This window comes from Pezoporus occidentalis, unplaced genomic scaffold, assembly GCF_034315485.1.
Source record: "Pezoporus occidentalis ecotype Australia unplaced genomic scaffold, CSIRO_AGI_Poc_V1 ctg3, whole genome shotgun sequence".
In the NCBI taxonomy this organism is placed as follows: domain Eukaryota; kingdom Metazoa; phylum Chordata; class Aves; order Psittaciformes; family Psittacidae; genus Pezoporus; species Pezoporus occidentalis.
In genome coordinates this window covers 4,777,514-4,791,214 of record NW_026914940.1, presented here as the reverse complement: position 1 = coordinate 4,791,214, position 13,701 = coordinate 4,777,514, and the positions used below count along the sequence as shown (strand labels likewise).

The following is a 13,701-nucleotide window of genomic DNA, read 5'->3' as shown; positions in this document are numbered from 1 at the left end:
TTCTTTGCAACATAATCTACACTATTAGAGTAGAATTACAGTATTGAGAGTCGTTATCAAGGCAACATCCCATTAAAAAGAATAAGAGAAGAAAAAGAGGGGGAAGCTATTCTGAGAACCTTAGAATGAACGCTCAGCTAGGCTGTTACTGCCAATATTTTCCACAATGTTCTGCCAGCATAAGGAAGATAAAATGTGTGTCTCTTCATTTCACAGGAGTGACACCTCCTAGGTATTTCTGAGGCTCCATAGAAGCTCTGCCATACCCCACAAGGAGCAAGTTGTGTGGACCTAATCCAGCTCCATGTACAATCCAGCTCCAGTTCTGAACTCAGACTCTGAGTTATGGAAGGGTATTATAAGTAAAGGAACATAGAAACCTTTAGATGCATTTATCCATTGGTCAGAGTGCTGGTGTCACTATAGAATGTGAAAGTGAACATACCAAAAGGCCTGCCAACTTCTGCAGCAAAATAAAAGAGACCTTTTCGCACTCTCCTTCTCTCACAATCATGTAAACAGAAGGCTTGGAATGCTGTCTAACAGACAAGGCAAGGCAAGAAACCACCAATCATCTGAACAGCTAAACTGGTATGTTGTCAGACAGTGTCCTCAAGATTTAAAAAGTTGGAGTGAGACCTTGAAGTAAGACACTTTGTATAGACCATATATGCAAATACATGCACATACTTTAGGCATCTATATAGGTGTAAACTAACTTTTCTCTTAAATTTTGTCAAATTTTCTGTTTAGCAGACTCCTGAATACTTTCTGAAAGAGGAGCAGCCTCTCATACAACACACTGAAGCTAGCTGATGGAGATTGATTTCTTTCTTGTTTTTCACATACTCCTTAGAAAATGATGTCTGTGACTCAAAACCATTGCACTGCATAACATCTTAACTGACATGTCCCATTATATTTAAAATTCTGTAAACAATTTACCAAGGAAGAAGTAAGTTGTGATATATAAGTGATATATAAACACTAGTACGTTGAGGCTGAAAAGCAATAAAGGCTTCCCAAGTGAGAAGCGGGATCCAGAAGTTCTTGAAGTTCTTGACAGGTTTATTTGTTAACTGGGTAAATCTGGCATTTTGCTTTAAACTGTCAATTTATAAAAGGGGAAAAAGGATAAAATGCTATCTATTATTTAATTCAAGTACTGAGGTAATATTTAATGTTTTAAAAATTTGTCAATATTTAAATATACCAGGTAACTGACTCTATATAATTTCTGCCTCTCAAAGGGACAGATGATTTTTAGGTACAATACAACTTCATGTAAGGATGATCTTAATCTTACCCTTTTGGATACTCTTTCTTTTTCCTTCCTATATTAAAAACATGTCTATATTACCAAACCAGCCTTGCTCTTTAGCAAGCTTTACCAGTCTGCAAGCAACTCTTTTCTTGAACTAATTTATGCAAGTTTTCCACTTTTCTCCTTTTGAAAAAAGCAAAAAAAAAGGGTTTACTTTTTGCATGTACAAATATTTCCCTGTGGTTGTGAGTTTTTTCATTTTTCAAATCTCTTACTTCAGAAATCTCCTCTAGCTCCATCTTAATTTACTGATAAGAGCCCTGACACTCGCCCTTGTCATTTTTTAATATTTCTTGTCACAAGATATAGAGGGATGTTTGTTTGTGGTTTTAAACAAATTATCAAAAAATTGCTTTCCTTCCAAACATAAATAATTGTGAAGAATAATTCATTTTTTCTTTTTCTTTGGAAAAACTGCTGTGACATTGAAAATCTATCAAAATGTTATGAAAAGGTATAGAAAGATATTGAAATAGTTCACTTTTATAAGATTTTAATTAAAAAATTAATGAAAAATTGGAAAGAAATTAAAAATGTGAAAAATGGAATCTTTTCCAAGTCGTTAATAAAATTTAGATATCTTTGTATGAATAAAGTTTTAAATGTTTCAACCAGCTATAACCATATAATAATCAGGACTGTATACAGCACTGCAAATGTGCATTAATAAAACATTAATACAGAATTGCAGAGGAGCCTAAGAAGAGATCCTTATATCTTTTAACCTTTCCACAATCCTTAGCACTTTATTTCCACAGCCTATATTCTTCTGATTGTTTATTTTAAAGGTATTACTGGCTAGATTTTGAATTTCATATCAGAGTTACGAATCTTAAAAACATTAAAATTCCTTGGGGTAAATGTACTTAGATACAAGTGGAAAAGTAAAATTTGTACCTCTAAGATTATAACGAGCACAATAATGATCCTCTATAAATGTAAATGGAAGAAATGTTAACAGACACCACTGATACTTTACATGTAATTCAGTAAACTCCTCTTGTTTTGGCAACTTCTAACTTGAACAAAATTCTTCCCAACTTAAGGTTGGGTGGGGGTTAAAGTCAGATACCAAGATTTCTTCATTCTGTGTTAAATATCTCACTTCTTTGCATCATTTGAATGTACACATCTTGAAAATTATTATCAGAAATGGAATCATCCAAATACTTTCTTTCAACAAAGGGAAACATTGAAACTTTCGTAAATGTTTTTCAGACTTCTCAGTTCATCACAAAGGAGGTTTTAACCTGAGTTCACATATGCTCGCTTCGTCTTCTGCTAATTACCCCAAAAATGCTACAAGTGTATAGCTTTGTTAACATGTAAATAAACATTAAATCAAGGAAAGACAATTTCCTGGGTTAATATTTAGAAGAAATGGGAAACATATTGGTCCAATCAGGTTTAGAGGATTAGCCTTCTTATTCTGATCCTCAGCAGTAGCTCATGTCATTATGTGGACAAAGGACATACAAACTGAAGAGGAGTATTTACTTCTTCCAAAAGCACCAATATTTGGAAGCTTGAATGCCTTAAAGCCATAGCACTTTATTCTCTGAAACAGAAATGGAAATGGAGAGTTTGAAAGTCCCACCTGATCTCATTTCTAACACTGCAATGTTGGCTAAGGGATTCTCCTCCACTCAGTGAAAAGTTTTGCCTCCGTTACCCAGTACTTCAGGCACTATTTGAAGTAGTTGAGTCCTGCCACAAGGAAAAACTTCTCCAGGAAAAGTTCAGAGTCCAGCACGGCAATGTGGGCAGCCCGGCCTATCAACGTGTTGGCGGTATTTGGCAGAGCATGGAACACGTTGTGTCTGATCAAAGTGCAGTCCTTTGCACCAATCAAAGGCTGGAGAAGGTTGTTAATCATTTCTGCATAAACAGGACCTGAAAAAGATTTTAGATGTCACACTTACATGCAAAAGCTGCCATATCCCCTCCTTCCTCCCAGTATTGTTTAATTACAGTCACAATGAGAAGGAAAATGGAAGCAAGGCCAAAGTGCAAGAGGTAACAGTCCACTTCAGAAATCTGCCAAGTGTCAGGCATTAATCTAATGGAGGCACTGGCCATCTGAAGAGTCTGCTGAAGTTGCTAGCATGAACAGTGGGACACTCCTCAGAGTTTAGGTTCCTTTCCTCTATGGTAGAAGGGAATACTATTGTTTCCTTCAGGAAAGAGTGTCGGAGTCATGCTGCCTGTGAATTCAGATGCAAAAGGGTCTGGCAAGACCTAATGTCTTGCCAGAAGGAAGGAACCTAAACTCTGGTTTCTCTGGGAGTCTAATGTAGGGTGGACATCACACACATAGTTAAGGAGTTTAGAAGGCAGAAAAAATGGCTCAGGAAACTTGTACTCATAAATGGTCTACACTGAATGTAGATCTAGCTAAGTCAAATATTTCCATGAGAAACAACCACTGGAAGAGGGAGTTAGAGAATTATCTTTTAATACATATTTGAGGTAGGATAGAAAAAGCTGTAATTTAGGCAAGATATGTGAAGGCAACGATGTTTATTATTAGGCCTGGATGTGTCTTGCTGCTTCCAAATATTACCGCCGTTTCTAGGTAGTTGCACATGTAAAATAGGTATGAGATTACACTGAGTGTGATTTCTGGAAGTGGTGTCAAACTGAAGACATGAAATCATAAATGAGGGAGACTGCTAATACCAAAGGCAATACCTGAGACAATACACCGGCCTGAGTTCACAAGAGGGTGAGGCCTCTGATGGCAGAAGTCCTGATGCATTTTACAGATATTACAGTGCAAGATGATCTAAAATCTGTCCCTTAGTTGGCATCCAAACACTATTGAAAACAAAGGGAAACCCCCCCAACTTTGGATGTGCTGAGAGAGATTCTATTATGTTGAACAAAGCTGAGACAATACTAGTAAATCAGTAGACTACAGAAAAACATCATCAAGAGATAGTTCTATTATCATCACTTTCAAAAAAATAAATAAGTGGGAAGTGGAAGAAGCAGTAAGAAACTGTTGATTACAACCTGAATGAAATTTGTTTTCATCAAAGAGCTTCTTAAAAAGCTTCTTTTATTGATATAAGTAATTTCCTGTGGGAAGAGAACACTTTCTTCCTTATCAAATAAACATTTCAGTTTTCATCATACTGATGAACAACCCTTCTCATGCAATAACCTCAGTTACACAGAAATGTAATTCCTCAAGAGTTTTATAAATAGAAAAAGGATCTTAAACATACCTGCATGCCTGTCCTTAAGTGCATTTTTGCACATTTCTATTCTTGCTGAATGAAAGGGTACGTATCTGTCTTGGGGTGAGGCCACTAGCACGACATTTTTAAAATACTGAAGACCTGTGTCAAATGCATTAAACACATTTATCACAAAGACGCACAGCAATGAAAATACATACAGTGTCAGCAAGACTACTTCATGTTCAAACACCTTTGAAACTCTACAGTGCAAAATAGATGAAAATTAAAACATGCAACACAAGCTTAAAAAGATTCATAATAGCTTAATCCGATTTCTGCTGCTTCTGCAAACTGTTCGTGACTTTTGAACACCCATACAGGTTAATTGTCTGTAATCAAAAAAAGTAAGAACTGTCTCTATTCTACACAAGTGTTTGATTAGACCTTAATCCATAAATACTTATGCTTTTAAACATTGGAAACACATCTACAGCCCACTATGGTTAATGAAGGGTTTTGGATAAATAAATGTCCACAAGAATGGGAATGAAATCCAAAACCAACACAATAAAATAGTACAATTTTCAAACAAAATAGAGAGAGGGAGAAGTAACACCTTCACTATAATGTCATGCTATTACATCATTGTTGAGAGAGCCTTTGGATCCAGCCCCTGCATTCACGAGCGCCTTGATAAACGTACACTACTGGCACATGGATTGGAAACCAGGAATCCTCCCTCTGGGAGCAACGGGGCCACTGATGGACCATGGAAACAGGCTCCCTGTTTGCCCTGTCTGCGGTCTCTTGACCCTTCACCACCCACATTCAACAGAAAAGTAGGAAAATTGACACAGATGATCTAGTCTAATGGCCCAGAGGGTATCCTGAACACAAAAAGCTGCGGGTTTGATCTTCACCTTTTCCTCCCTCTTATGGGGAACGGGTTCAGAACCAAGCCCTTTGATTTCCAGATTTTCTTAGGAGAGTTGACCATCACCACCACAAAGGAGTCCCAAAGACTCCTGGTGGCTGCCTTTACTAAGCCTGGCTGAAGCTGTTTATCATTTTCTTGTGCAATCATACCAACTGAGTTTGTGACTCCAGACTGAGGTAAAAGTCAGTCAATGAGACAATGAGTGTTACCATAGCTAAAATCTAATATGAAGAGGTTCAATAGGGATTAATGTTGATTTTTTTCTTTCAAGACAACCACAAGGAGCAATTAAAAAGGTTGAAAAGTACCAGGGACTTCTAGTTTAAGAAGAAAGTCAGAAATTAGTGGAGACTAAAGAGTTATCTGGGAAAGCTGGCACAATGCTGCTACTGCTTTTTCTCCCTCTGTGGGGAGAAACCCTCAACTGAGCTACTCAATTAATTTTGGGAGCAGGGTGCTACATTAGGGACACCTCTATTTGGACTCAGCATGCAAGCTCATATGTTCCCATCCGGACCTACCTACTTCATATTTTTTGCCTAAACATCTACCTGGAGGATTCAGAATTTACAGACAACCTTTTTCACATTAAAATTTCTGCTTCTGAAGGAACACCTTCTTTCATAGCCTGTTAGATCTCCAGTCTACCAAGCTAACAAACAACAAATTCCTTTCACTCGCAACACATGCTTGGGGATTCTTTGCTTGGAAATTGTGTAGACCTAATTTTGTTTGAACTTGACAGTAGTAAAGCAGATGTCAACTGTGCTCTACAGAAATCAGAGACAGGAAAAGAAAGGAAAAATTCAATTAAAGAAATTTAGATAATATCAAGATGCAGCATCTACCCATCATTGTTTGTGATGTAGTGTGTTCATAAGAGTATGAAACAGCTCTGTGTTTGTCCAACTAAGAATTACCAAGCCATATTCATCTTAAGACAGTCTTTGTTTCCTATTAGCAATGTACCAAAGTATGAGAAAAAAATTATCAAGTACTGACCTCGTGACTACCTACTTAGCACCAGTTTGCTGACACCCCATATTAAAAATAACTCATAAAAGAAAACACTTATTTGAACAAAAGCATCATGTTTGCTTTCTTTTCTTTAGAAAAGCATGTTTTATTTCATTTATTCATGGCAGACCAAGGAAACGGTAAAAAGATCTCTATGAAGACAGCATTTTTCCAGTGTGAGGCCATTCATCTCTCTCTGTAGTACAAAGGTGTCACAATAGACATGAATAAAATTTGCTTTTCATCTCACAGAGTCATATTTCCTAGAGACAAGCAATGTTCAACTTACAAAAATAATAAAAAAGGAAAAAATGGTTCTCATCTGGAAGCATAAATTATGCAATGGTGGCCTGTCAAGAATAATATTTCTCACTTGCAGAATATAAAGTCAGGTGCATGTTTACTACATCATAGCGGTCTTATTTGGTGCCAACAGTCTGGTAAATATATCAACAGATAACTAGCATGGAAAAAAAGCACAGACAAAATAGATAATAGATGCTAGATTTTAGAGCAGCCCTTTTCAAAAGCAAGAGCGCGTACAGAAAGATCATTAACAAAATGCAGATTTATTTTACGCTCTGGAGGACATGGCAATCCAGCAAAATCCTTTGGAATAGCCCTTGGTGTTCACAGAGCTGCATCAAGCCCTACTCACCCGTTTTTTGGCTGAGCTGATAGAGGAAACACTTGCGCAGATCCGCATTGTCCCTGAAGGTCAGTTGCAAAAGCGACCCTGACTTTTTCAATTTCTGCATGAGCCAAAGACCTGGAATGAAAATCAGTCCACATTTTTATCCTGATTGCTAATTATCCACCAAGGGGATTAAAGACATGTGCCTACAGTAAGGGTAGCATGGTAATTCTATTTAAGTCTAGCTTCCTCTTGTGTTTCTAATCAACAGGGAGAAAAGTCTAAGGGCCTCTCTGGATACATGTAATGGTTTTAAACTAAAAGAGGATAGATTTAAACTAGATATAAGGAAGAAATTTTTTACTATAAGGGTGGTGAAACACTGGAAAAGGTTGCCCAGAGAGGTGGTAGATGCTTGTCCTGGTTTCAGCTGGGATGGAGTTAATTTTCTTCCTAGCAGCTGGTGCAGTGCTGTATTTTGGCTTTAGTCTGAGAGCAATGCTGATAACACAACAACGTTTTAGTAATGCTTACCCCAGTCAAGGACTTTTTCAGGCTCATGCTCTGCCAGTGAGGAGGGGCATGGGGAGGCAGGAGGAAGCAGAGACCAGACACCTGACCCAAACCAGCCAAAAGGGTATTCTTTATAACAGTACATCATGCCCATAATAGAAACTAGGGGGAGCTGGCTGGAAGCCACTGACTGCTACTTGGGAACTGGCTGGGCATCAGGTCAGCAGGTGGTGAGCAATTGTATTCTATCATTTGTGTTTCTTGAGTTTTATTCCTCTCTCTCCTTTTCTTCTTCTTATTGTTATTATTATTATTACATTTTTATTATTGTAATTATATTTAGTTTCATTAGTAAACTAGTAAACTGTTCTTATCTATCTCAGCCTGCAGTTTTACCGTTTTCCAATTCTCCTCCCCATCCCACCTTAAGGGAGGTTGAGCCAGCAGCCGTGTGGTACTTCAGCTGCTGACTGGGGTTAAACTACAACAGTGCCCCATCTTCTAGCTGAAGATGGCCCTATTGATTGCAGGTTGGATTACATGACTTTTATAGGTACTTGCCACCCCAAACTATCCTATGATTCTGTGATTATCCACATTGTGGTAACATAGACACTCAGGAAGGCTGAAGGGAAATTACATTCCCATAGCACTGTAAGTGTCTTCTTCAGCCTTGGAGATGATGAAAACTCTTCTCATTGCATTTTTTCTGCGTGGGTTTGAAGTCTTCAGTAAATATTTTCCACAACTTCAGTGTACAAGTCATGTTGGTACTGTTTATTGCTACCTCCATGTGTTGCTCTCTCATGCACACTGCCATGTCCTGCAGCCCACCATAGCTTTCGCATCAACTCTTACCTGTACTAACCAAAGTACTGTTGTTGTAAAGGGTTCCCAGATGTGGCCCAGAGAGGGACAGGAAGGTGTGTAACTTGTTGAGGTAATAGCGAAACCTGGGGCGAGTCAGTACAGATCGAATGATGACATTACCAAGGGAATGTCCAATAAAACTGTCGGGAAAGACAGACTTACATTAACACAAAACCCACCCATATTTTATTTATATAAAACATAAGGGTGGCATAAATTGCTCTTGAGGGGACTCTTATCAGGCCTTGCAGTAATATCCTTTTAGTATCACTTCACCTTTTTTTCAGCCTAGTAGATACTCTTCCATATATAACTGTATAAAAATTCATCTCACTGATTTATTGGCTTTTGACACAGAGCACTTTTGGAAACGCTAATTTCACTGAATGCTGCTCATGTAACTCAAACATTTACAGACTATTAACTGTCAGAACACTTACCTTATTCGGGATATGGAGAGGTTGTACAACTGGATATGCTGAATAATTTCATCCAATAATCGGTCCGTCATGGTATCGAAATCAGCAAAAGTATCAGTCTGGTGAAAAACAGAATTAAAGAGTGGATTAAAATACATTACACTTATTACAGACTGATGTTGTTCTCAAAGTAAAATGGAAGCAGAATCATAATAACCAGCCCAAACTTACTTTATATGTGCTCAAGGTCTCCAGGTCCTATAAAATTTTAAGTTCCTGTTTGAGAAAAATTGCTGAGTGATTCAAAAGTCACAAATATAGTCTTAAAGCAGCCTGTCTCGACACTGGGGAGAATGCTCAGCCACTGCATATACAAAATCTGGACATGGTAGTAAAGCTTTTGGCATTTAGAGTTTAATGGATTATTATGCTAATATCGTTTACAGCAATATATACTGACACATGGGTTATGCTGATGCTAAGGATGCAATCATGATTATTTGGCTATCTTAATGAAATGCTGGTGTTGGTTCTTCAACAGTTATCAGTAAGAGAATGAGTGTTCCAGAGAAACAATTTCTTGCTTGAAACAGTACTTCAATTCTAATGCAATAAAACAAATAATTCATTGTCCAGTCTATAAGACTGCAGACAGATCTTATTCAGAACTGTGTCATGTAGCAATTCAACAGGACTCTAAATCAAATTCGTAACTAATGAGATGCCATAAAAACAATCATCAAATGTTGGAACAGCTATTCAGAGCAAAGATATCAGTAATTAATGCTTTTGTGGCACAACTCATCTTGTTAATTGCAGCTTTCTCAAAGGAAAACACGAGCATATTCACTTTGCAATACAGCCTTAAAATAAATGTTCTCATAAACCACAAACAGTCCACTAACCTTCTGTGCATTTGTTTTGCCTGCATTGATAATTAATCATTTCCTCTTAGGCTCATTAACCCAAATCTTTCAAGTTGTTTAAAAGTGGAAGAATATCAGCCTGAACATTAATCATAAACAGAGCACATCAAGTGACATATTTCACCTGCTTATATTTCCATCATTTAATATCGTCTCAGCCTGATTGAGCTTGTCAAATGTATCACAAGTGGATGCCTAAAAAAAAAATGATTTGCATTCTCCTTTGTAAAGCAAACTTCAGCTAAAGGACTGATTTCATGGGTAATTTTGTGTGTGGTTCTCAAAGCAGGGAAAAAAGTGTGACAGGAGGCTTTCCAGTACCAAAATAGTCATCAAACCACACAAGTTCTACTTCCAGTGCCATGGGAACTTCCTCACCTTCCCAGTCTAACAGTTTCCATAATGGGCCCTGAAAAATGTTAAATAGAGATCTTGTAAGATGTTGCATTCTCTGAAAACATGAAAAGAAGTTTTGATGCAAGTCTGAAGTGGCCTCCTCATTATTTTCATCTTGTTTCACTGTGCAGGTTTGCTGCTGATATATCTGCCCTGGGAAGCAGCAAGTTTACAGGCTATCACCAACTAGCCACTTCTTAATATAAAAGCTGTTGAAAAAAATAAGGTTGGGAAGGTTTGAATCAAGTTTCTCAGCTGCTCATAAATCAGAATAATATTTCTGACTGGGCACTGGAAAACCTTATCTTGTGCATATAGGCCTCTGTGTCATAAATATGGGTTCATTGCAGAGCAAAGCACAGATTCATTTTTGTTTCTCTGCCTAGGCTAGCAATGAATTTTTCTGGAAGACATTTCTTTATCCTTAAAGGAAATAAATCTTGCAAATGTTTCAACCTGAGAAACAATGGCTGATGCAGCAAAACACGCTGAGAACACCTGCTGGATAATCTACATCCTCTGGAGAATTTAGCATCGCTTACCTTCCTGCTTTCTGTTGGTGCTGTGTTGCCTGGCATCCAACAGGCAGAGACACCAGGCTGCAAAGTTTGCAAACTGAGAGGACAAATCAATTTTCTTCTTCTAAGGTCTAGTCCTATAAGTGCTAACACCATTGCCTTTGACTTTAATTCTAGGAATATTGTCTGATGGATTTGAACACCCTATCACATTAGACAGGACCAGGACCAGGCTTTTGCACTAAGTACTAAATAGAATTCCCTGAATTCTCCAGTGCTTTTGTTTCATTCAGCTGGTGAAAAGACTTTGCTGAATGTCCTGTTTCAGCAGTGTCAATGGCTTGTAGCAGATATAAAGATGGAAATTAGCTCTGTAATACCTGATTTCTTTCTGACATTAGGAAGTCCAGTTTTCCACCAGGGAGTCCCAGTTCTATAAAAGTCTTTACCAGCCGCAGATCTGCACTGTTACCTAAAAATAAATTGTGCTTTATAAGATGTAATTCAACAGAAAAATAACTAATATAGAGTCAATTTAACACATTCATCTTCCTATAAACCCTGACACCAGGGAGCTCTTGCCAAGTACTGCTAAAACACCTCACTACACCATAAGATCATGCATTGTAACAGCTGGAAAGCAAGAATACCCACAGCCTGCACAGGTGGGGCTGGACCTCACCTCCTTGCTACTGGGGACTGCATAAATCATAGAATCATAGAAAGGTTTGGGTTGGAAAGGACCTTAAGATCATCTAATTTCAACCCCTCTGCCATGTACAGGGTTGCCTCATGCTAGAACATGTCTCCTAAGGTTCTGTCTAACCTGGCCTTGAACACTGACAAGGATGGAGCATTTACCACTTCTTTGGGCAACCTGTTCCAGTGCCTCACCGCCCTCACAGTAAAGAACTTCTTCCTTATGTCTAACCTGAACTTCCCCTGTTTAAGTTTAAACTCATTGCCCCTTGTCCTACCACTGCAGTCCGTGATGAATGTTGAGTAAATAGTGGGGAAGAAAGGGAGAACATCAGGCCCAGAATAAAAATACTCTGTCCTCTATTTGCTGAACAGCAGAGGTAAGACAAAGTGCTGAGGTCTGCCTTTCCACTTTCACAGCTGGTGAGGCTCCCAGGGGACACTTCAGCCCTACCAGGGGCCTTGGCACACATGCTTGGGTATGGAACTGTACCATCAGAGGCAGAGGAGCCTGTCTTTCAGTATTCGCAATTGAAGGCAATGCTACAATACTGTAAGGCTCCTAATATTTTGGGGGATGCCCCATTTCATACTAGGAAATTCTGAAGACTTCTGAAATGTTTTACTGGAAAAGGGGTACCTTCACCTTGTGAGGAGGACGTTACTGTCACAGAGATATCGAATAGCAGATTGTCCTTGCTCAAGCCAGCCAATGTTTGTTTCCCACCTTTGCAAGAATGTCTGGCATTTTTTACCCCTCCTTCTCTGTAGTTTCAAGGTTAATATCTACACCTTTCCCATTGATACCAGTAATTTGTCAAGAGAAGATTCATATAACATCTCTGTTTTCTGCTTAGAAAGCATAGATATAAAAAAATTCCAGGTCATGCTTCCTCTGCAGTGAATAATGTTTTTATTCTCTCACTATGGAAAGCTGGCCACTATTTACCCTGTAACAGTGTTTAAATAGTGTTTTTATCCTGGTGACATACTGCAAAACAAGCAGCTGTGGAAAGAAAAGTTACTGTAATGCACTCCTCTTGCTTACAGAAGAACCGATGTACTTTTGTGAGAATTTCTGTTTAAACAGCAACAAAGAAAGTTTCAGCACTCATTCCTTAGAATAAGTATTTTATATTCCCCTAGATCCTTTATTACAATAGACTGAATGACACAATAAGGACTAAATACTTAGCTAGGATACATAATTTCCTTGGACTCTCCATTCTTTCAAGCTTGCTGAACACTTGCCCTTTACAGCAGCTCCTCCTGGCCTTACCATCCAATCCGTGGACACAGACAACCAGATGAATTCCATCTTCCAAATTTTCTTCCTCTTCCTCTGGTGGGAAATATGGGATATCAGAAGCTAGTACAGATACGTCACTGTACAGAAATCCTTCAATCTTCATCTCTTTTTTAAATTTTTCTTTGGCCTGATAGAAACTGGAGAATACATTAATTAATCACAGCAGAACTGGGTGTTTAACAACAAACCTTTCAATTAGAAACAAGGAGGCTGCTATTAGCAAGAAGTTATGTTTTCAGCCTTCAAGTAGAGACCTGGATACTATTTCTTATCTGTTCTGATTGGGAGAAATCAGCATGCAGTGAAAAAAATCTATTTCTGAGTGACTGGGCTACATGCATATTGGGAATAGCTAAAGCGGGTTAAGACCTCACACCTTCCAGAGGAATGAAGGATTTGCAACAAATAATTTACTGGTGGCCCATAACACTGAGACTAAGATACAGAATTAGCATCTTAACAATATCATCAGTCTTATAGATGTTGAAATACAAAATGCATGATTTTGCTAACATCAGATGCATTTATAAGCAGGTAGAAGGTGTTCTTCCCATTCCTCAGGCTGTGCAGTTAAAGGATGCACTTCATATGGTAGATATTTTGGTTTGGTTTTGGGTTCTTTTGAAACCATTTAGTAGCTAAGAGGAAAAGCAATGCAAGTGTTGAGAGAATGAACCTAGCCCCTTTCCCACTAAAAGCTGGAAATTCGACATATGAATTCACCCTAAAAGCATTCTGTTGGCTGAAGATGCCAACCTCTTCAGTGGCTTTTTGACTTAGCAAAACTTATCCAGAGCTTTTAGGAATCAATAATCACAACATAAGTGTAGAATTATGAAGAAAACTGGATGGACCAGGTTAGGAGATATAAGCCTTTAAAGTCTGGGGACAACTTAAGGCCACTTGATATAATGGGAAACAATTACTTACAGCAACCTAACCGACTTTAAAGGG

The 13,701-nt window shown here is 38.2% G+C and overlaps 1 protein-coding gene across 2 annotated transcripts in view; it reads right to left on the bottom strand.

Annotated features, from left to right (window-relative positions):
- Window positions 1-2,855: 2,855 nt before the first annotated feature.
- The window catches only part of FAM135B (family with sequence similarity 135 member B), a 192,723-nt gene continuing 181,877 nt past the window's right edge, over window positions 2,856-13,701 (bottom strand). Inside the window, exons 14-20 of one of the 2 annotated variants that reach the window (XM_062626976.1) lie at window positions 12,718-12,884; window positions 11,120-11,211; window positions 8,921-9,018; window positions 8,469-8,620; window positions 7,122-7,232; window positions 4,555-4,668; window positions 2,856-3,217 (exon numbers count right to left, since the gene is read on the bottom strand). In XM_062626976.1, coding sequence (XP_062482960.1) covers window positions 3,012-3,217; window positions 4,555-4,668; window positions 7,122-7,232; window positions 8,469-8,620; window positions 8,921-9,018; window positions 11,120-11,211; window positions 12,718-12,884 — 940 coding nt within the window. In that variant the 3' untranslated portion in view covers window positions 2,856-3,011. Of the gene's footprint in view, window positions 3,218-4,554; window positions 4,669-7,121; window positions 7,233-8,468; window positions 8,621-8,920; window positions 9,019-11,119; window positions 11,212-12,717; window positions 12,885-13,701 lie in introns of those variants that run through there. The other variant, XR_009966306.1, reaches the window with a different exon arrangement.